A 25,517-nucleotide genomic window follows, 5' to 3' on the forward strand; every position below is an offset into this window, starting at 1 on the left:
TAAAGACTAGGTATATTATCAGCTGATACTAAAAATAGAAATTGTTGGAAGGAAAAGAAAACTGACCATAATACGTTGTATCAATTATTAATTCTTCGATATACATCTTAAGTTGCAGATAATAGTTAATATTTATGTGATATACCACATTAATTAAATATCTACTTCATATCAAATTTGACGTGTCTCCTTCAACATTGTCAACAAATAAATAACAGCAGAAAAGAGCGTTTCTTTTTGGGAACATTAAAATATATAACACACCTGTTTTGTTTTTTTTTTGTTTCAAGTACCTACTATATCCATAATTCATATTATTAAAATGTCCTTAACAAATTAAAAGTTGTGAAAATAGTACTTGATTTGTTATTTCTTTCAATACCATATAACATCCAACAGATAACAGCAAAATAATTAATAATCTATTAATATGATAAAGAATACATATGAATGTCGCTGTTACTTTGAATGACTCGATTCATCTCCATTTTATAGCTTTTTAATTTAAATTCCACCAAGTTACATCCTAAAAAGTAAGTAAGGTATATTACATTTATATACCTAAAGTAAAAAGTATATATACATTTTTTAAATTCCATTGAAATTGAAAGAAGTCAACAGAAAAATAAAAATCAAATGTATACATGTAAATAACGTACTTATATTGTAAAACTAAATCACAAATGCATCGTAAGCAGAATATAATATGGACCCCTCCACAGAGTGAGCCCAACAATAATACCTAATATTTTACATGCCTACAGTACGTGCCTACATAAAACCTGGTTTTTTTGTGAATATGTATTCTTATATATTACTAGCTGAAGTATCCGGCTTCGCACAGGGTCGCTTCATGGTTATATTTATCTTAGATATTTAAAAAATAATAAGAGGTAATTATTTTTTTAATATTAAAATATCTGGGTTATACAATATGGCAATATGAAAATAATTCTAATAGGAGTAAAGGTCAAACAAAAGACCACTAAATTAAAATCGAATCCAAAATATGCAAACGTTATTAATGTTATTAATATGCAGTAAAAAAATCAAAATTGCATGGAACAAACAAACAACAAACGTTGTATTTTATATAATACTAATTTAGAAACCTTTGCAGGTGTGCGCACAACAACTGACAAAAGTTTCATCGCAATCGGATGAATGGTATAGGAACGCATACGAATAGAAGAAGATGATGATTTTCTAATTCAGAAATCTTCGTGGGCATGCGCACAACAACTCACCAAAGTTTCATTGTGAATAGAAAAAGATAAAATAGAAGAAGAAGAAGATGGTAATTCTAATCCAGAAACCTTCGCAGGTTTTGGCACAATTATTGACGAAGGTTTTATTGCAATCGGATGAATGGAATAGAAACGCATACGAATAGAAGAATATAAAATAAAAGAAGAAGATGGTTGTACTAATTCAGAAACCTTTGCGGGTGTTACCACAACAACTGACGAAGGTTTCATCGCAATCGGATGAATGGTATAGGAACCATACAAATAAAAGAAGATATAATGAAGAAGAAGTAGAAGAAGATAGTTTTTCTCATTTAGAAACCTTTGCGGGTGTGCGTACAATAACTGACGAAAGTTTTGTCGCAATCGGATGAATGGTATAGGAACCATACGAATAAAAGGAAATAGAATGATGAAGAAGAAGATGATGATTTTTCTAATTCAGAAACCTTTGGGGGTGTGCATACAACCACTTACCAAAATTTCATCGTAATCGGATGAATGATATAGGAACGCATACGGGACAAACAGAAAGATAGACAGACATTCATTTTTATATATAAGATATAGCCTATACTTTTCGCGGAAGTGCAAGCAATAAGTTAACAAAGTTTTATCGCAATCGGATGAACGGTATGGCAGCGCATACAGTACGAACAAATAAACAAATATTAATTTTTATATATTAGATTATATTATAATAGTAATATTATGCATTGAGCTTACTGATTTTTTTAATACTGCGATATCGGTACCTAGTATATTATTTCAAATACCTACAATAATTTAAAAGCTAAGTATAAATTTAGAATGTGTTATGTTTAGTTGATAATAATTGACATTGTTACGAGGAATGATTATTAGCCATTAGCACAATCAATTTGGTTTTTGACCTTGATCAAACACATTGAAAGAACATAATGTACTTTTTACACGGGATCAAACCTACACCCACGGCTTCAGAGACGAATACAAAGTATGCCACAGAGGAATCACCGGCAAACAAGATTTGTAGGTAGGTACCGTAAAATCCCATCCATCGTTCTGGGTTTATCACAACAGTAAACTTTATTAAATTATTCAATAGTGAATTAGATAGATGTAACTGTATGACACTTATAGACACAAATAATGATATAAGTAATAAAAACTTATTGATAATACAGAAATTTAGCCTTTCTGGTTCTTTAATATTCATAGATCTACTGGTTCTAGAATCTAATATTTCTGGCAGCAGCACACTTCCAATACAATGTATATACTTAGATGTTTTTTCATTCTTTCTATATAAAATGTCTCGTCTTTGTTGATTAATTTTATTTTAATAGGAAAATTAGGTATGTCCCGTCCAAACTCCAAATCGTTCTCAGTAATATGAAGTCATCTTTTTGTCACAGGCGACTTGTAGTACTCGAACCAAGAAATTATTGTCTCTCTTCTTTCTCGGCACTACATCCCGGGGCGGGATTTGGCCTCCTCTACAATTGTCCTCCACACGCTCCTTTCCCTGGCTGCTCCTCTCCAGTCTCCAGCCCTCTCCATCTTTCTCCAGTCCTCTTCCATACAGTCAGCTCACCTCTTCTTTGGTCTGCCCCTAGACCGTTTCCACTGTGGGATCCACTTGGTCATGATTTTTGGCGTCCTGTGCCCAGGCATTCTCTCAACGTGTCCAGCCCACCTTAGTCTTTGGGATCGACAGAATTTCACCACCGTTTCATGTTTTATTAACTCTTCTAACTCGTGGTTGTATTTCGGCAAAAAATATAGTCCGTTGTCATCTGTTGAAAATGTTGTTACGTGGCGTCTTACTTGGGTGAAGTCAATGCGAATACGACGCGACGCGGTGGAGCACGAAAATATCAAACAGTCAACGCCACCTGTAGTGGCCTACGTGCAAATAATACCCGGCGAGCGGTGTGGGGCTTCAGTGACGCGATCAAACGATTTGATATTATTGCGCGAAGTGGACACGGCACGGCGGTGTGGGCGTCGCCATGGTAACAATTTTATAATAAACATAGGAGGTAATTATTTACATACATCTAAATATTTCTAGGCGTTACCATGGTAATAAACAAATTGTATAAATGTGCGATGGTGACAGCTGGTGACTTAGCTACACGTAGGACAACGATGCCGCTTCGCATCGTTTTGGATCGTATCGCGATCGCGTTCGCATCGACTTTGTCCACGTAAGACGCCAAGTTAAGATCAAAAATAGTATTTGTAAATTTCAGAAATTCCATTTCAAATAAAAGTCTTTTTTTAACTTTTTTTTACCTCTTTCGACAAAAAATATACGACTTCAAAGAATTCCATTTCAAATCAACGTCGAGAGCTTTTTTTTTTATCTCTTTCGGCCAAAAATAAATCAGCAATTTTTCTATTGCGAACAATTTTTTCAAATTTCAAAATAATAGTATTTTCGACGTTTAATATCGTACATAGTATGCGGACCGAAATTATAGTACAAAAATACTATAATAATTATAGTATGGTTGGCAACACTGTTAATGAAGTTGCTCTTGAATTTGGAAGTACCTACCAATCGTGATTATATTGTTATGTCAAAAACCGAAAAGGTTGAAAAGTTTCGCGTTGAAATAAATTGACTTGAGCACAATGATATTCTCAGTGTTGCCAGGCTAATTTTTCGAAATTAGGTTTGTTGGGTTTCTTTCAAAAATTAAATGAGTTGAAAAATATGTACATATTCCTTATGAATATTCCATATGATCCATTATTATGTTATTTGATGAAAGTATTCTTTAAAATCATCTATTCTATATAATCTCGCAAATTCATAATTTAGTAAAAGTTACATTTTCTGTAATATAAATATCAGTAGGTACCTAACCTAGATAGATTAATAATTTGGGACACGTCGCATACATTGCTAAGTAAAATATATAAATATTTTTACTTCACGGTGTGTTTGAGGTATTCCAAATTCAATAACGAATGTAAAATTTCTAAAACCTCATGTGTATTATTTTTTAAATAACAAATAGTTAAATTAGTAGTACAATTGGTGAAAAACCTCATTTTCTCACGTATTTACTAAAATATCAATCCTGGAATAATACTGTACAATACTGGACGACCCGCTAAATTTCACTGAAATAAAATTTATCTAAACTACTAAATAGGTACCTAATAAATACTACAATCATAATTTTGAATATAGAGGGAGATAGTGATAGAAAGGGACAGAAAACTGATTGCTGTTGCACAAATAGATTGCAACAGTGTTAAATCTCGATGAATGTTATGACCAAGTATGACATGACGTAGATTTTACGCAAATACAAATTTCTTCGGATGTTTTTTGTTATTGTCTCTTTATGTCAAAATATATTTTCCTTTTGAATAATATGTTCGAATTTGTATTTGTTTAACCTATTTTACCACATTTTTATTAGCTCGTATTCTTGTTTGTCCAGTACTAATTTTTCTTGTGTGTCCAGTACATTTTTTTTCTTGTTTGTCCAAGATTTGTATTGGACGATTGAAGATTTTTAACTAACTTCTCGACTAGCTAAACATTTGAAACTTTTAGAATATATCAGAACACGACGACAATGCATTCTTTTAATACTTTTAGCCATTTTTAAGCAGAATTTAATTCATTTTCAGTTAATTCTGTTTTGTATGGAAAGTTATTATTGTTGGTTGCTAAGGGGGTCCTAGTAACTAAATTATTAATATATACGTGCGTTACTATGGAAATCAATATGAAATGTCAAAATGACATTTTAGCATTATATATGTATTCAGTATTTCTATCAAGTACAATAAAAAGTTTTTATTAATACATAGAATTGTAAGTTTATATGATTCATATTTATAGCATAGCATATTTAAATTACAAAATGCCCGCTCGATTTCAGATCTCTGTTAGATTTAGAGCCAACAGAAACCGCAAAAATATTATATTATACTGATACCGGCCTTTCTCCGTCGAGGAGAATGGTGAAGGCCGTTTCACTAGCAGGCCAGAAGCAGGGTGGAATTGAGAGAAACGCACGTTGAGGTTGTTACTGGCAGTTTATTATATCGTATTAGCAGTTAGTTAGTTGCAGGGTATAGGCGGTTTTTGCTGGCGGTTAGCTTGATGCTTGCTTGGCGCCGACGCGGTCGTCTTGGCTGGTTGTTGCTCGAGACTTGGAGATGCTGACTTGGCTTCGCGTCCGAGGCGAGCAGAGACGATGCTGGCTGTCCGGCGGCCAATCAAAGAGAGGATCGGGGCTTGCGGCTTGGCTGGAGAATCTGGAGATGCTTCTTGTTCGGGGTCCGAGGCGAGAGAGAGATGCTGGCTGGTCGACGTCTGAGGTTTTGGAAGGAGGTTTTTGGAGGAAGAGAGATTTTCGCGCGCGTCCAACTGACAGGTTCGCGGCGTCCTGTTTTTTGTGTCGGTCGCGAACCTCCCTGTTTTACCGACGGCGCTGTTTCGAGCGGCCGTTTTTGGTAGACCGCGTCTGTGGTTTGGCGGGAGCGTAGACGAATTCGAATTTCGGATTTTTGCGGCGGGCTCTAATCGGCCGAGGGTTGCGAGAACCGCGAAGAGTGGACGTAGGCTGTGGTGTAATGGGAAAGTTGATGGTTCGGTCTGCCCTTTGAGGCGCTCTCCTGTGGGAGACTTCCATCTGGTATCAATACTGAATATATTTTACTACATTATGTTTGATAACATTAAAACTATCTATAATAAATGGTTTGACATAATAATTAGTGGAAAAAACTGTCATCACCATAGCCTATTAAAGCTCCAAAAATATGGCTTCGTTCTCAATTATTAAATTTAAAGGTTCCAAAGAATATTATTTTACGTCATAAAAATACTTTATGTAGTTATCAAAATGTTTAATGTAAATATTTAAAAATGATGGGGCTTCATAATTATATAAATAGTTTTTTTACAAATCTTACGGAATATTCAGGCTTAAACTCTGAAAATACCAGAAAATAGTTGACGTGGCACACCTTGTCCCTTAATATTTAGTTAATAAACTTAGTTTATAAATATGTATAATTTAGTAGATACTTGATTTTGATTATAAATAAAACCGTAATTTGCTAGTACAAATTTCTCAAAAAAAAAACTATTTTTATGAAATATCTACCTATTTTAATTTTTACCATATTTTGTATGTATGCACTATATAATCCGCCGCTTTAACTAATTGGACACTTGTCTGGTTTTTGGGATGTCGGATTACTGAGAGAGTACCTACTGTATATTATAACTTGAATAAGTCTGAGTGAAATTAAGAATAAATTACAGTAATAAAGTCTAACCTGAACGGCTGCTTCGTCATCCAATAACGTTTCTGATGTTGATAGAACCTGTAAAAAAATATATATATCGTCGTTGAAACTAGAAAATTGTGTAACTCCGTTTTAATCGAAAATTGACTTTGAATGCCATCTAGTGGCCGTTGATAATATCTATCCGTCTTGCAAATTTTGTAATTCCAGAAAAATTGTATCATTGTTAAATCATGGATGATTTCACTCCAAAACCATACATTTGTATAGGAAACCATAATGTTTTTTGTCTCTCCTGTAAAGTAGTGTTTTTGGAGTTACACAATTTTCTAGTTTCAACGACGAATGTATATCTAGTTTAAAAAGTACCTATGCAGCAGTGGCGAAGAGTGGAGGTGGGCTGTTAAGATCTGACAAAAACAGTGCACATTAAACTTTGTTAGTTATACGTATTTGTTTTTATTGAACCAAGACTACAATTTACAGATGGCGTTGGTTAGTTTTTATAAATCAATTAAATCCTGCCTAAACCAAACCATAATAGTTTTGGTATATTTTGGGCGATCCGACAAAATTGCGCGTACTTTTTCATTCATATTTATTTGTTTTTGTTGAATTAGAAATACATATTACACATGTTGTTGGTTATTTTTTTTTTAATTAATTAAGCTTTGTCTAAACCAAACTATAATATACAAATAATATTATTCTATCTATAATGTATGATTTAATGACATAATTTTAGATATTTTATAGATAGACGAGTATTTTTTGACTATAATCTATTATGGTTTGGTTTCACAGGATATAATTGAATTTCAAAAACTAACCATCACCGTCTGTCAAATTTTGTCTTATTTCAATGAAAACAAATACTAATAATACTATCGACCGAAGATACTTGATGGAATTTGAATTTAAGTTATGTACTATTCCATTGGAATAGTGCAAAACTTAAATCCATTAGAAAACAAAATTCGTTACCTTACTTTGAAAAGGTTCTAATTGCACTTGACCATGTTTTGAGCTATGAGCGTTTGAAATTTGGAATGGTCATATTTTCAATATAAAAAGACATGTAGATAGAACTCCGGCATACTGCTAATTCCCATATTTGACAATAGATGACTCTCAAATGAACGTATATGATAAAATATTGTTAATGGAACCTTTTCACATCAAAAAGTCAATTTAGGCCAAAATGTCAGTTAGAACCTTTTCAAAGTAAGGTAACGAAATACGTTTGACTGACAAAGTTTAGTGTTCACTATTTATGACGGATCTTAACAACCTACCTCCACCCTTCGCCACTGCTATGCCGACATTATAATATTAAGTGAGTTCTTTTTCTACCAATGTTACTATAACCCAAATTGAGCCACGACTTCCTCAATATTTCTCTTTCTCCATTCTCTTCAGTCACTAGCCGTATCTTATTCTACAGCCTACTTTCTCCGTTCTTCTTTCAAACTTCCATAATATCAAACTTGAATTTTAGGAGGCACATATGATTCCATATGAGTCAATTTACTTCAAATACTTTATAATGGGTAGCTTTATCAATTCGGGAGCCAACATCACCTAGGATAGTAAAGAACCCTCTGAAATGAGCCAACATTTGATATCAGTTAATTGAACATACTGTCCATACAGACATCAAAGTCCGAAAATGCCCAAAGAAAAATCAAATTAAGACTGCCTAAAATTCACAAAAATATGCCAGATGTTTACTGTTTTAAAGTTTAGAAATTCTCATTTCAAAAAAATTAGTCATAATTATCAACATTTTTTCACGAGAACAATGATTGTTTCTAAACTGATAAACAGGTCACCAAAATTTGATGATTTAATATATTGTATCAAATTGCATGTAAAATAGATGGTAGAAAATGCTTGCATAGTTATTTTCAAGCAAATCTAATTTTATATTATTTTTATGAGACGTTTTAAACTGTTTGCGGAGTTGAAAAATGCTAAATTTAACGCCATGCACCAGATGCCAATCTTGCAAGCCTGTCTATGCATGCCTGTTCATAGCTATATATGCCTGTTCAAAAATGCTAGATCTGGCAAGAAAAACGCTAAGTTGGCAACGCTGGTTGAATATAGTTAGTTGAAATTTGACTAGGGCTTGTGTCCATCTACAAAAATATTTTTTTTCCATTATCGTCGCCGGTAAGAGAAAATGCCACGTCAATGTGAACGATTGTCTTGTAAATTTTAATTATTGTCTTATTTGAAAAGGACTTCATAAAATACCCAAAAACACAATGCCAATTATTTGTCTATTTGATCGTCATCAAATAGACAAATCGTCGTCATCGTTGAATCATCACCGTTAAAATTTTAGTTTCAATCTCCTTGAGCATTCTCTTGTGTTCGGCTCCCTGAGTGGTGAGCTTCGTCTTGGCCTGCTGCAGTTCAGGTCTTTCCTGCGCCACCACTCTCGCCAGAAGTTGGCTGGTTAAACCTTCTGTACCCAACATGAAATTCACCAGAGTCACCCGAACCCCCACTTCGGGCATGTAGTGAGGGTTGCGCAACTTCGTAGAGATGTAGAACCTTCAAGCAATAATAAGTAATATATTTCCAACTATATAAACCAAAGAATTTGATATCACATTAAGCGAAAATGTAATGACTGCGATTGACAATGATGCATTTATTACCTGAATTCTTTGTTATATTCCACAATATTATCGCCAAGCTTAATGTACATGGCACCGCCTTGCTTGAAAGTTTGCTGCTGCAGTAAAGGTTCTAGCATGGGATCTAATTTCTCCCCCACATTTTCAAGCAGAACCTGAAGAAGCATTTTAGAAATCAACTGGTAATGTAAATCTGTGATTATGATTGCTTTCATTTCTATCCAAATACCAATTACCTTCGTCATGACGAATGACATTGAAAAAAACCTTGTTATATAGAGACGAAGCTTTAATAATATAAGAAAGTGATGTAATTACTAAATTATTTGCAAATCACTTTGCATCACAGATCCATTTGTGTTAAGCTCACATTTTTATGCTTTAAGATTTATTTGTCACGGGCGCCAAAAATGACATACATACATACAGTATTTTTATTAAATGATTATTTTTAATATTCACATCAACAATCACAAAAAATACTAGGTAGGCTAGAAAGACGCGAAAAAGTATCGTGACGGATAGAAATGGCATTTTTAAAAGTGATTATGTCGAGATTTAAAGATTGTGCTGGATTCAAATCAAAGTAAGTTCGGGACTCCAAAAATTGAAGTTAAATCGTTTAATAATCAACAAAATGGCATTTAAATAAGAAATGTGTGCGTTTTCCAAAATGTCTTAGGATAATATGATACTTAAATAATTATCAAAATGACAATATGTTTTGGGGGCTATCCCAAATTATGTATATTATTCAATGAAGAATGTCCCATTCTTAAATAATATAATGTAGTATATAATATTCTGTCTTTGATAAAACATGATTTGATCTATTTATAAGCTAATAATATAATGTCAATGTGTACATATCAGATTAAAATAACCAATGGATGTCATAAGTCTTACAGGTTGGCCGAACTGCACAGCATTCTCTAATACCCTCGCAAAATCCCGTTGAGTGAGTCTCGTGATGTTGAGGTGGAAAGGTTTCTCCATGTTACGCACCCATCTATTTGACTGGCCTTGTGGATCGATCATCAGTGGCCATCTTCTGGCAGATCTTAAATGATAGGAACTCATCTTAGATCAAACGTCATACATACAAAATGATGAAAAGAGTTTATTGGTGCCATATTTCAATGAGCAAGAATATTATGGAATCACCATTATATGTTGTAATACAAAAATAGTGAAGCAGACAGCGCTGAGATCCCAAGGACAAATCATATCAAGCTACATACAAAAAAAAACTTTCAATTATCCCAAGCCTTTGTTTGCTCAAGCGTTTGCATGTATAGGAAGAAGATTCAACAGACTTGTATGCTATATCTATGTGTATGTGAATCCTAAATTCAATATTTAGACATATGGCTCTGTTGATATTTTTTTACATTTGAAATGGCTTTAGGTTATTTAAATCAATTTTTCTTAAGAAGGTAGGCTATAGTCGCCTGGTATGGAGTTTTCCTTACTGACAAATACTTAGGTTACTTGCTGATATAATAGAATTATTTGATTTTAGGTATCCCTTTGGTTATAGCTCAAAACCTTCGGAATAAGTAAGAGAATTTATTTTACACTAAGAACAGACTTTTAATCAAATTATCAGTACTCTTGCAATGATTAAGATAATGATGGTCAACAGACTTACTTTATTATAATACCACTTTCAATGCTGAAGGCATCAGAGGGCAGTCCATCTAGATTCCATTGCTGAATAGTCACCGCATCACCAAGGACGTTCCTCAATTGAAAGTCGGGACTGGAATACACTCCCAGTTTATTGCACATTGTTGTCCACTGTTCGATTTGAGACTGACGGAACGATGTCGTGAACGGACCGAGGTATGCTATCACACCAGCTGATATCAGGATATCTCCTTATATATTTAGAAACAATGCCATTTTAATGATCATACATGGAGCGACTATGAAAATACATAATATGGAAAAATAGCAGGAGCAAGTGGACTGTATGAATGGGGTTTTTAACTGTAATCAGGGATGAAAAAGGTTCATGAGGGGAGGCACCAACCTTGAAGATGGATACTGTAGAACTTATAAAACCACAATCGCATGCTAGGACTCCTGCGCATCTATTCTATACACAAGACTGCTATCGGCAGCTATCGAGGGTAGTTTTTCATATGTTTGTATCGAAGTATTATAATTGTTACAATAAGTTGTCCATCTAAAAAGTCAAAACTGCCTATCTCACTTTAAAATTTCAGTTAAGAGAGGTGATGTTAAAACTTATTGTATTGTTACAATAAGTGCTAATACTTCGATACAAAAATAAGAAAAACTACCCTCGATAGTTCCGATAACAATTTTGTGTATAGAATAGATGCACTGTATATGTATCAGAAACAGGATTGTATTAGCTGGTACTTGCAATCACAATGCTATTTGCTCGGAGGACATTTTTAAACTATATCTGCGGGTCTATTCTATACAAAAGGCGACTATCGACCGCTAAAGTGATAGTATTTATTACATATTTGTATTGAGGTGTTAGAATTGTTACAATAAGTTAGTCGTCTATACAGTCAAAACTGTCTATCTCGCTCTAAATTTTATCACAGCCAAGAGAGGTGCTGTTAAAATATAGCACTTATTGAAACAATTACAACCAACTTATTGTAATTGTTACAATAAGTGCTAATACTTGGATACAAACCTACACTAAGTTTGATAATATTCATCACTTTAGCGGTCGATAAGTATAGAATATACCCACAGGTGTGATGCAAAGGTGGATTAAACACTAATAGAATTGCACTGAGTATTCATTGAATTATTGATATATATGATACGGGGATGAGGAAGGTGGAATGGATACAATTGACCCAACATGCAAATTATAATAATAGTTTTATTAGAAATTTGTAGAGAAATAGGGAGTAGTACTAAACATTTATTTAACCCTTACACTGCGTATGGCATGTAAACATGCCATAGACTTTATCTCGTATTTTTGACCAAACTAGAAGAGACACTTGTGGATAATATGCTTTAAAAATTAGTTCAAACCTTTAGGTAGACATATCAGGCAACAGATCATAAAAATGTCAAGTAAAACACAAGGAAATATATTTTTGAAAAGAACACTCGTTATTCAGTCATTTGAATCGCGCGCCATTGCGAAGACGGGTGTACTCGATGTGTCACCAAGGGTTATCAAAACAAAACATTGGTCATGCATCGATAATATTTTTATTTACCATTTAATTAATTATTACGATTACGTTAGTGTTATGTAATTTTTTCTTAGTGATTTGTGATCTCAATAGAAACATTTTGACGATTTGTTTTTAGTATTTTTTGTCATTATAAATATATGTGAAATAATTATTTCACCCGCCAAAATGTCACTACCACATAATATTATCGAAGAAATAATGCTGGAAAATATTTTATCGACGCACAGCTCTCCAGTAAATTTGTATGGCTTTGTTCATTGTTCCATATTTGATATTTACATTATTATAACGGGTAACAAGTTTTATTTTTTATGTGCCACGAAACTGTGTTAGCTCTGTTCACATGGTCCTATTATGCCTGGCGATTATTCGACAGGCCCTTTGTTCAATGAAAAAGCCGACGGCGCCTCATAAATTATATTATAATAGTATTTTAGCAGTGGGGTAATTATTTTTAGTGTTTTATTCTCCAAAATATCCTAATGGTAATGAGTAAGTGTCACGATGACAACATAATTTTATGGCGACGAAAATAAATATAGGTTCAGAATTTGAAACGGTAATAAAATTTGAGTTTACGACTTACTAAATGGATAACCCACTGATTATTCCACAAGTGATTTAGTAATATATCTGTCATAGACCGTAACCAACTCCGGCAGCTCAACTCTGCCCTGTGTATAACAAATACAAACGCGGCGAATTGCTCGGTAGTATGTGTTGAAACTGTGTATGTGAAGATTGGATGGCCGCCATTTTGAACGCGCGGTCAAAGCTTGGATATTTTTAGCGTCTTCATTTTCTTCGATTTATTTTAGTGAGAATGTCACAAATGTAGTTTATTTCTTGGTGCATTTGGAATAACTGATATATAGTTCATCTAGTAATCTATTTTTTAATTTTGAAATCGATCTGTTTTAGCTGTAGTGACAGTTTTAACAGATCAGTTGACTGAAAATAAATTCCCGCGAAAATGGCTCGCGTCGAAAGGGTTAAAGAACACAAACATGGATCGCCGAACCTACCCACCTCACACCACACTCGATTTTAATCGAGTGTATCATGAGACCCAACATTTTTTATACATGAGAATGTCTCAGGAGTAGTTACCCAAGACCGAGGTTGCCACATACTCGAGTGTACTTTGACTGAGTTTACATTGACTTTTTTAATAAAAACATACCCATGGGAGAGAGGAGCATTGAGAACTAACAAATATAATAATTAAAAGTAGGTAATAATCAGGGTTGCCAGACTCCCTATTTGAGCGGGATTGTCCTGAGTTCAACAGACAAATCCCAAGTCCCTCATTGCCTCTTAAAATCCCAACTTGACAAAAGTTGTAAAGGTATGTACAAAAATATACGTATATAGGTTAAAAAAAAACTGTTATGATTGTACATTCTTGCATTTATATCAAAATGTAATACCTGTAATTGTATCTAATCAATATATTTTAATAACTGTGATTCCAGCGGATTATTATGTGATTATGTTTTTTATATGTTATCTTCTGTATGGATAATGTACTTATTTACATATATTACAATTTAATTAAAATTATGTGTTTTTTCTAAATTTCTTCCTCAATTCGTTATCTTTTTTTTTTTTTGATCATTCGAAATAACGAATGTCCCGTTTTGTGATTTTGGAAATCTGGCAACCCTGGTAATAATATAAAAAAGTATTACGAAAACAAATCTAATTCAAAACTGAAAATAATCTGCTAAACTGCGGTAAGACGTTGCAAACTTTATAAATGAAATAAAATAAAATTGGCCTTTGTGGCGACCAGGTCGTTTGGCCCGATGGGAGCAGACAGAATTAAATACCTGTCAATAGTCCATAGCTATCCCGTAGGGCTTGAGCAGCCGCAATCCAGCGAGTTTTCTCTCCTCCGAGGCCTTTGAGCAGCAACTCAGCTATCACCAGCTTGTTCCCGCACGACTCCACTTTCAAATCCATCTCTCTGTGCTGTCTGTTCTGCTCTTCTAAATCTTCTTCTAAAGCTTCCAGTTTATCTCTTACCTGGAGAAAGGTACAAAAACAATATATCCTAAGTGGATGGTCATCATACTCATCATCATTGGCTCTACAATGTGATGTGCATTTTTGAAAATGTAAAATTTGACAAATAGTTGAAGAGCTTTCTGTGGTTTCTCACAGTTCATCTTCAATCAGTGCCAATTCATCGTCCATTCAGACCAACTCCATTCTTTTCTCACCCACTACTTACCTTCTAACTGTTACAACTAAGATATGTTTGTTAGGACATTATAGTTATGTAAATATTTCTCTTCCACCGAAAAATTATCACTCAAAACAACACCGCATCTATTCTATATACAAGACTGCTTTCGGTCGCTATGGTAGCTATCTAGGGTAGGTTTGTATCAAAGTATTAGCACTTATCGTAACTATTACAATAATTTAGCCGTCTAAACATTTAAAACTCTCTATCTCGCTCTAAAATTTAGCATAGCCAAGAGAGGTGCTGTTAAAAGATAGCACTTTTTGTAACAATTACAACTACTTATTTTAATTGTTACAATATAAGTGCTAATACTTCGATATAAACCTACTCTAGATAGCAACCGTAGCGGCCGAAAGCAGTCTTGTATATAGAATAGATGCGCACAAGTAGGTAGGTATACTAGAATTTGCTCTTTCAGTAAAAGTATATTACATATAGCATGGTATACCTTCTTCAATTCTGCTTGTTTGACTTCCAAGGCTGCCATTGCATTATTATAAATGCCTTGGGCTTCTGCGAGAGCCTGTTTCTTAGGCCTTACGATCTTCGCCACCGTGTTGTACTTTGAAATGGCAATCACCCATTTGCACATACCTGACGGAACCAAACATAAAACAGTTTTGATTATTAAGTAAAGTAAGCTTGATGGCGGTTTGTTGAAATATTGAACAGTGACATTCCAGAACACACAAGTGGCTGTGGTTAGTCGTTGTACCTAAATAGTTTCAATTGGCAACAGCCTTCAATGACCATTGTTTTATAAACCAATAATTATTAATCATACTATGTATCTCCTTTACTTTGTTGACAAGAGTCATGTTTCATAACTCCCATTGTTAGATGTCTCCAGCAGTGGCAGCTGTTGATTTCGAAAATTCTTTATATTGGAGATGCATTTCTTAATTCAACATATCGCATTCAAAGTGATTTTGTAAGCATGAAGCTTCCTTTGTTTTATCACAGGTAAGTGACATAATTCTGTATGGCAATAAGTGAAACAATATGCAAGCAGGATGAAAATGTTGAAAATCATCAATACTCCAGATCTCATGGGCCTCAAGTCAACTGTATGAGACTCATATAAATATAAAATAATTTAGCTCGAAAAATAATGTGAAAAATATGTAGGTAGGGCAGAGCGGGGTCAATTGAGCCACGGGGTCACCTGCGCCACCCATAGTACAACTCTTACGCTGCATGATAGATACAAGTGATGGATTCCGAACGAAGCGGGAGGGGTAAGCAGCCAAGCCACAATTGCAACAGTCGCCGTCCGGTGTTCGATGTGACTGTGCACGTGCGATGTTACTATTTTCACGCCAAAAGTAAAAAAGCAGTTCCCCATACTTTTTGGTCTCAAGCACATGTATGTGGTGTTACGGCAATCAAGTGAATGTATTTTGATTTCAAAATAGTGTGTTTATGCGATGACAGTATCAAAAATAATCTATTTTCAATAGTCTTTGGGTGGCTCAATCCAATTAGTAATAATTTGGGGGGAAGGGGTCATTTGAGTCATAACAAACGTACACCTGAGAGTAACTGAGGAGGAAGAATATTTCTGCCTTATGTGCGTTGAGGTCTATACAGATGGCCTTCTAGGCGAAGAGTGGCTGCAGTGCACCGATTGCCGCAAATGGGCACATGTTATGTGCACCTCTGCTGCCGGTGCAGTTTATGTTTGCATGAACTGCGAAAGTGATTAGGCTAGGCCAGTGGTTGGCAAACTGCGGTTCGCGAGCCGCGTGTTGCTCTGCCACAAATGACCATGTACGGACTAAAACAGTGAAAGATAGAACAGTCAACATGTTTTCGAATATAACTAACCAGCAAGTCGAAAATCTTAAATTAGTTTCAGCTTTATCAATAACAGTTGACGAGTCTTGTGACATAAATAATACAGCACAAATTTTTACGATTTATTTCATCTGACCTGTAGACCTGTGTCACAAAGAAGAACTTTTAAGATTATTGCCACTCAAAGGTCAACCACGTGGAGAGGATATTGCAAATGCTGTAATTGAGTGCATGGAAAAACATATTCCACTCGATAAAATTGTGTCAATTTCAACAGACAGGGCGAAAAGTATGACCAGCGTAAGAATAGGGTTTGTTACTGTTTAGAAAGAAAAAATTTATCACGAGGTAGTTGCTTACCATTGCATCATTCGTCAAGAAGCACTTTGTGCACAGACATTTCCAGGAGAAATTTGCAAAATTATGGAATTTGTGATTGAGATTATCAACTCTATTACAGCTAAAGCTCTTAATCATCAGCAATTTAAAGATTTTTTTAGTTCAAATGGAGAGTGAGTACGCAGATCTTCTGCTGCATAAATAGGTATGTTAGTTATCAAGAGGAAACATTTTAAAACGTTTCGCTTCCTTATTAACAGACATTACGTCTTATCTATATCAGCTTAATCGTAAACTGCAGGGGGAAGGAAACACATTTTTTTCGATGTTAGAAAAAGTTATTTCATTCGAAAACAAATAATCTTTTTTTGCTCAAGACTTCGAAAGGAAATCTTCGATTCACTTTCTAAGCCTGCCGAAACATCGCCAAGAAAATCATTCTGATGTTGATAAAACAACAATTTTAAATATGAGGAAGCTTTTCTCAACGGGTTTCAGGAATTCAGATACAGCAAAGCGACGTTAGTTTTTGATAAAAAAACCTCTTAATGCTGCGGTAACAGAATTATCTTTTTCTCCCTTTAATGTTGATATTGGCAACTTTGAAATGCAATGATTGCTGGATTTAAAAAAATAAAGAATTATTGAGCTCTCAATATGAACGTCTCTGTGCCGATATTGACATATTGGAGAAAAACAAATATAAACATGGTTCACAGCACAAGTAGTCTGCTTCGAAAGACCTGGAGAAGGAAGACATGATGATTTTTAACACCTGGAATAGTATTCCTGACTCATATGATCAGTTGAAAAAACTAGCGTTTGCTGTTCTTTCCCTTTCCGGTTCTACATATTCATGCGAACAATCTTTTTCAAGCATGAACCTTATCAAGAGTAAATTGAGAAGTCGTCTTATTGACGAGAACCTGGAGTCGTGCCTAAAATTAGAAACAACAACATACAAGCCTGACTTACCCAAACTTTTCAAGGAGATGGATATTAAGTGTTTGTCATGATTTAATTTTATGGATACCTTACTTACAATTTAATTTTTATCAATAAATAAGATCATCATTAAGTATGATATCAAGTTTTATTCAGTGTACCTATTGTTGAATTAAGACTTAAGACTTTAATTAAAGTTTATTATGTTAATAATCAGTGTACCTCTACATAATATAGTTTATGAAATATGGCTCTCAACAGAAATCTCAATCGTTGTACTGTTGATATTTGGCTCTGTTGACTAATGAGTTTGCCGACCACTGGGCTAGGCTACAGTTTCATGTTCCCAATGTTTTCTAATATGTTCTTATTGTTTTCTAATAATTTGGATTAAAGATTTGAGAAAGATTTTGTTTGCATTTTATATTGCTCTGATGAAAAAAATCTTTCTACGTCCACTGGCTCAACTAACCACATTGGGTGACCACCTAGTGGGGTCAACTGAGCCATCTGGCATTTGTGATATTAATGTAAATTTAGTCTTGTAAACATCGTCTTTGCTACAGTTTTTTGATGGAGTTACATGACCAAATAAACAACTTAAATGTTTTAACCTATTCCTCACGAGCGTCATCTAGAGATCGCCGTATACGTAGCCAGCGAGCGGCACCTAGAGGTTACAGTAAGTTTCTACTGTTGTATTTTCGTTATTTGGTAAGCAACAGAGACGAAATTTGTTTTACGAACTTGCTTCATTATTATTCTACTGACATCTGTCGATTTCTATCATCCAACATTTATGAAATAGTCCGTAATATAGCAAAGACTCAAACCATATTGACTTCGTTCAAAATCGAAATAATTATTTTTGTCGATTCAAATTTCCCGCCAGTTGTTTGCACAATGTCGGTTTAGTTTGGAATAGTGTGTCGATATTATTTCAACAGTGTGTGTCAAATTACTTTGAATACGCGATTCTGTGATTAACGGCCCACATGCTCAGCGTACGTCAAAATGGAGCTTTTATGCTATTTTCAAAGCATGATCCAGGACATTCCTTAAACGTTGTAGATAATTTATTTACATAATTTTGAAGCCTTATTATCCTTTATATTTATTTTAAACATTTGATGACTGCATAAAGTATTTTTGTTACATAAAATAGTATTCTTTTAAACCTCTCGCTCTAATGTTTTAGAATATAGTCATATTTCGGTACATGAATGTGCAGTGGTGTTAAGATTTTTTACATTTATTAATTTTTAAACGCATTTATAAAACCATTAGTATAATTTATGACGAGATAATTTTAGTAAAATATTCACTATAAAAATTATATTGATAATCTCTGTGATCCCAAATTTGACAAGAATTAAGCATTTTATTATTCAAAAAATCGGCAAGATTAACACATTCGAAGATAATTCTAAAGATACTCATTATAAGCTATGTCTTTGATCATTCAAGTATGATAAACATCTTACGAATAATGATTGCTTTATAATAATTATTGACCTAAGAATAAGGTAGTGTTTTTTTGAAATACGCCATTTCTTTTGTCATTCCTCAGTGGTTAAGCTACAACATACGGCCATAGCCATAAATTGACAAACTATAATTAAAGATATATAGATATAATTAATCCAGGCCATTCCTTAAACGTTGTAGATAATCTATTTACATAATTTTGAAGCCTTATTATCCTTTATATTTATTTTAAACATTTGATGACTGCATAAAGTATTTTTATTACATAAAATAGTATTCTTTTAAACCTCTCGCTCTAATGTTTTAGAATATAGTCATATTTCAGTACGTCCATGTGAAGTGGTGTTAAGATTTTTTATGTTTATTAATTTTTAAAAGCATTTATAAAACCATTAGTAAAATTTATGTCGACATTATTATAGTGAAATATTTACAATAAAAAATTATATTGATAATCTCTGTGATCCCAAATTTGACAAGAATTAGGCATTTTATTATTCAAAAAATGGGCAAGATTTACAAATTTAAAGATAATTTTAAAGATACTGATTATAAGCTATGTCTTTGACCATTCAAATGTGATAAACATTCTACGAATAATGTTTGCTTTATATTAATTATTGACCTAAGAATAAGGTAGTACTTTTTTGAAATACGCCATTTCTATTGGCATTTCCCAGTGGCTAAGCTACAACATACGGCCGTAGCCATAAATTGTCAAACGATAAATAAAGTAGGGAGTAAGATCATGTTAACGCGCGTGTTTGAACATGTATCTACCTACTAAAATTAATAACCATAGACACCTATTTGCTCCATGTTATTTAACAAGAATCATGAGAACGATCCGAATGAATGAATCTCTTGATCAACGCTTAGAATATAAAATTTTGGGATCACTGTTTCTCATGCATAAAAATATAGAATAATGCAATAGAATTCTACATAATCATCATCATCAGGGGGCGCGACAATCCGGTGTGGGTCTTGGCCTCCTCCAACAGCTTCCTCCACCTGTCCCTATTCAGTGTGGCCGCTTTCCAATTCGGTACCACCAGAATACGGCAGTCACTGGCAGCTCCATCCAACCAGCGAATCTTTGGCCTGCCTTTTCTTCTACGCCCTATTCGATTGCTGGACATCACTCTCTTTGCCGGTTCATTGTCATTCATACGGTGTACATGACCTAGCCATCGCAGTCTCCCAATCTTAGTTGATTGAACTGCACTGCAATCTTCGTACAGCCCGTAGAGCTCAGCATTATATCTTCTCCAATTGGTGCCGTCCCTGATCGGTCCATATATACGGCGGAGAATTTCTCTTTCAAAAATGTTCAGGGCTCGTTCATTTCGCAGGGTTAAGTTATCCAGGTTGTTGATGCGTAGGTGAGCACTGACTTTACAAGTGGCTTGTAAAGAGTGCTTTTAGTTTGGCGAGATAGTATCCGGAACTTAAAATGGCTTAACAGGCCAAAGTAGCATTTATTCGCAGACATGATTCTCTTGTTGATTTCTTCTGTAATATTATTATGTTTAAGAGTTACAAGAAAACCAAGGTATATGAAACTGTCGACCGTATCAAACTTGTGTGCACCAATATCTAACTTTGGTGTGCCTTCTCGTGGTGTGACATAGAAAGGCATGTATTTAGTTTTTGCCTCGTTTGTAAGCCCATTCTTTTGGCAGAGGCTTCTAGTGCTGTGAATGCCTTTTTCAGCGCCAATTCTGATATGGCAATGATCTTTGCATCCCGTATCGCCTTTTCTAGCGCAATATTTAAAAGAAGGTATGCCAGAGGGTCACCTTGCCTGAGGCCATTCAGTGATATAAATGGCTCGGATATTTCCACTTGAAGCTTCACCCGGCATTGTACTGGTGTCATTGTCATCTCTACAAGTTTAATTATTTTGTCGGAATTTCAAATTCTCGCATTGTTTCGTATAACTGGTTTCGATTAATGCTATCATAAGCTGCCTTAAAATCGATGAACAGGTGATACGTGTTAATATTGAATTCAGTGGTTTTTTCTAGAATCTGCCTTAGAGTGAATATTTGAGTAACACAATCTCCCTCGTCAAAAGCCTCCTTGGTAGTGCCCGAGCATTCCTTCTACAATGGGTTCCAGCCGCTGGAATATCAGAATCGACTACAGTTTATATGCAGAGTTAAGGAGTGTCACCCCTATGTAGTTACTACACTGTAGTTGGTCTCCTTTCTTGTGCAGGGGACAAATCAGCCCATCCTTCCACTCCTCTGGCATCTTTTCTGAAGTCCATACATGGCTATGCAAATGTTTGAGCAGGTTTTCCCCCCCACATTTTATTAATTCACTTTGTAGGTTATCTATTCCAGGCGACTTGTTTGTTTTTAACATTGACATAGCACCTTTTACCTCATATAATGTCGGTGGTTCTTCATTATCATCAATGCCACTTTGTATTGATTCCTGGTCATGAGTATTAATGTTAGTGTTGTCGGCATCATTATGGGGGTATTTAAATGTTGATCAAAGAAACCCACCGGGCAAGAATACGGTGCTTTTCTGTGAGTATCATGCCATCATCATCCTTGCGCATTGTGATACGAGACTTGAAACCCTTCCTAACATTACTTATCTTTCTATAGAACAGCCGGCTTTCTTGGGCTTTATAGTGTTCTTGGAGTAGGATCATTTCCTTTTTTAAATAATCACGTTTCTTTTTATTGTGTAGTTTCTTTTCGTCACGCCCCCGCTTTTTATACTCATCGTCTGATGCCCGTGTGTTCTTCTGTAGCATCATTAAGTAAGAATTCTACATAATATTATTTATTATTGTATTACTCACATATATAGTTAACTTCACAATACGAATATTTATCTTATAAAATTGTGAGGAGTGCAGTGCACTTGAATATTACCAGAGGTCTCTAATACCCAGTACACTCCCTCATCCACATTTCGTGAGATGGAAGAGAGAAGGGAATAATAAGCATACCTTGAGCTGCCAATGATACCTGCTTTATCTTCTCAGGTACAAAAAATTCGTCATTCAATATGGTGGTGTGGAGCTTCTTTATAATAGGCGGAGGAATATTATCTTTGTCAAAGAATATCAGCCCTTCCAGGAACTTGATGTCGTTGAGCATCTTCTTGGAAGGGCCCCAGTAGTCCTCAAATGTGCCAACCGCACCAGATGGATTGCGTATTTTGTCCGGTTTTACATCCTGAGAAAATCAAATTCACCTATTCACAACAATCTTTTGTCAAAATATTTTTTCACTGATGAATTTTTTTTAATTAGTTATACCTTTAGGATGCAAATGGCCTCCATTACAAGTTTGATTCCTTTGGGCGGGTTCTTCATGGTTTTGATGACAGAGATGTCCGCAGCGGTGAGGGTTTGGAGGGCGGCAAGTGCCGCATTCAAAATCGGCATCGCCTCTGCCAAGTCCGCGTCACATTCATCCTTGATCACCTGCGCTGCTTTCGCCTGTTCATAGTAAGAAGCAAAATATTATATTTACATAATTATATCATTACCGACATATAATAATTACTATTGGTTTGATTCACTAGAATATTTTAATGGTGCAGGGTCTTTAAACCTTTCTTAGTTGCAATCCAGATCAGAATAAGAGTTATGGTTTCGCGATCCAAAATTGAGTTTTTTTTAGCTATCCTTCCAAAAACTTTCGAAGATTTTAAAATTAAGTTCATAGATTTGTAATATTGCATTACTGTTGAAAATGTTCCGTGACCCAATATACCATGCAACATCTGCACCTTTATTCCATTGTACCCACCGCAAGTGGATAGTATTAATTATTGAGTTGATATTATCTTACTCTAGGAAACAGGTATTTAACAAAGACATTGAAAAAACTTTCTTCTATAAAGGTGGAGCAGGTAATAAAGTCATAATGAATAAAATTGCGGGTTTATTTATATCAGGCTTCACACTAGTGCTCTTAGATAATATTTATCAAGCAGCATTGACATAAAAACGCCTTATAAGCATAGAGAAGTTTTGTATTAAATGAACAATTATTAATTAAATAGCTAGCATCAGTGATCTGTTTAGACTGGCCAAGGATAGGGAGGACAGCGATTTGGTCGTCAACCTTCAATAGGAGACGGTATCAATGGAAGAAGATTAGTTAGATGACCAATCGCAAATAAGAGAATGTAAACATGTACCATTTGCATTTGTTTTAAATAGTGTATTCAGTGCTGTCAACATAAAGATCAACAGTTTTAACCAGAGCGTTGGAGCGGCCCCTTTTTTGAGTTGCTCCGCTCCGGGACCTAATACTTGCTCCGGCTCCGCTCCAGGGTCTGCTCCGCTCCGGGTAAAAAGTATTATAATATGTAAGAATACAAATGTTATAAAAATAAGTAGTATTAAAATAATCTTCATTTTCATTATTAATTCTATTAAACAACCGACAGCAAATCGTCTCTCATTATTTGCCTCTTCTGTCAAAAAAGCGAGATTATTTATCACTCGGCAGTGTTGCAAAGTGTCAAAATATAGTACTATTTGCATTGAATTTTAGGACGAAAATTTAATAATAAAAAAAACATCTGGAGCAGTGGAGCACTACAAATTTTCGGTGCTCCGGCTTCACTCCTGCTCCAAGTAAAATCCCATTGCTCCAGTGCTCCGTGATCCGAGCTCCAACACTCTGGTTTTAACACAAAAAATTCAATCCACTCCCCGCTTTATTAGTCATATATTTCATACCCAGTACCATCATCTTCTATTTATCTGACATTGTGTAGATTGTAGACGAGAGAAAGTAATGAATTCAGCATAAGAAACAGACCTGTTCATCGGCAACTTCTTGATCAGCAAGAACCGTCTCTTCGACAAGGGCCACTCCCGCCTTCTCGGTGAGAACTTGCAAGCTGGTCTCGGCCACAGTGGCCGCGCCCGCTGCCAGTTGCGGCTGCAATTCTTCAAGAGTCACTTGCAGAGCGCTCACCGAAAGTGCTGCCGCCTCCAGTTGCTGTAGGCCAGCCAAGTATCGCTTCTCGTTGTTCACAACCTCTCTATTGAATACAATAAACTTTATCTTATTCCTTTTATGAATAATAGATTAAATTTGATAATAACTTTTATAAACATCCACAGAATAGTTTTTAGCAACACAATATACCCAACATGCACTTTACCATGCCATGTTGTCACTTTTGATAAAACACATGAGCAACAAATAGTAAAATTGTGATTATTTTGAGATGCACGTCGCGTACTATCACATGGCGTCACAGTAAGCTGCCGCTACACGTAAAAACGTGTGTAATGTCATTTTTATTGGTGTTAAAAATGATATCAGACTGATATCACCCATCCTATAGCACATTTTGAACCTTTAAACGAACATTGGCAGTTATCAAAATCTGCCGAAATCATCAGAACAACAATGAAGTCACCTCACGTTGTACTGCACTGCATCGACACCTGTATGACTCAATTAACGTTTTTTATCATTTTCTACATGCCTACACATTTTCGATTCATGTAAAAATCGCGTGTTTTTAGTGTTTTACAGAGGTGGTGATCGTTCAAAATATTCTGCAAAATGAAGAAACCATAGACTAAATTTGTCACCGTGACAGCGTGACAGTACGCGACATGCATCTCAATACAATCACAACTTAAAGGCCCTATGTGAATACGTGGGCTTATGCTTTATGCATTCATTACATTGAATGGAAATTATTATAAAATATTACTTAAAATATTAGACGGGTTCCCATTTCAAATATTTACACAGCGGCCTAAAATGACAAACCGACACTTTAAAGCAGTATTCTATAATGTCTACTTACCGGCGACAGTTTGCCAATTTTTTCTTTCTTATCAATCAAGTCATTGTGAATAGACCTATTCCAAATTCTCAAGTAATTATTAGATACAAATAAATGAATACTAATTATCGAAACTACATCATATTTTTCTGAACCTAAGACCCAGGCCACACCGTGCAACTCTGGTTGCGCAGGCAGGTGCGCGACCCAACCAAATGTATGCAATTATATGGACCATGCCACACCTGGTTGCCCAGTAGTCGCGCAACTAGTTTAGTCAGGCGACCAGTAAAATCTCGTTCTTGCGTTTGGTCTGGTTGCCCAATCTCTCTGGTCGGGCGATCGGTTGCGTTGCATGAAAATATATAGCTATGTATTGAGCGTCGCCACACAGTCGCCGGCAGCCACGCCGCGGAGAGAACGTATTTTTTGCTGCTTCGACGTCCATCTTGAAAGTGAGCGGATTATAGGCTGCCTCCCTGGAAGTCGCCCGAGAGACCACAGTCGCGCGACTGGCTGCGCAACCAGAGTTGCC

General features: G+C 35.2%; 1 protein-coding gene across 1 annotated transcript in view; it reads right to left on the reverse strand.

Moving 5' to 3' along the window:
* LOC147066309 (dynein axonemal heavy chain 7-like) overlaps positions 1–25,517 on the reverse strand; it is a 145,475-nt gene that overhangs the window by 29,376 nt on the left and 90,582 nt on the right. The window contains exons 47-56 of the mRNA XM_085956032.1: positions 23,995–24,220; positions 22,476–22,658; positions 22,164–22,392; positions 15,069–15,214; positions 14,199–14,394; positions 10,815–11,043; positions 10,070–10,223; positions 9,185–9,318; positions 8,852–9,077; positions 6,546–6,593 (exon numbers count right to left, since the gene is read on the reverse strand). Coding sequence (XP_085812158.1) covers positions 6,546–6,593; positions 8,852–9,077; positions 9,185–9,318; positions 10,070–10,223; positions 10,815–11,043; positions 14,199–14,394; positions 15,069–15,214; positions 22,164–22,392; positions 22,476–22,658; positions 23,995–24,220 — 1,771 coding nt within the window. The remainder of the gene's footprint in view (positions 1–6,545; positions 6,594–8,851; positions 9,078–9,184; positions 9,319–10,069; positions 10,224–10,814; positions 11,044–14,198; positions 14,395–15,068; positions 15,215–22,163; positions 22,393–22,475; positions 22,659–23,994; positions 24,221–25,517) is intronic.

The sequence above is a fragment of the Rhyacophila brunnea genome, unplaced genomic scaffold (genome assembly GCF_057557595.1).
Source record: "Rhyacophila brunnea isolate RB1 unplaced genomic scaffold, BYU_Rbru_1.0 scaffold_5, whole genome shotgun sequence".
In the NCBI taxonomy this organism is placed as follows: Eukaryota; Metazoa; Arthropoda; class Insecta; order Trichoptera; family Rhyacophilidae; genus Rhyacophila; species Rhyacophila brunnea.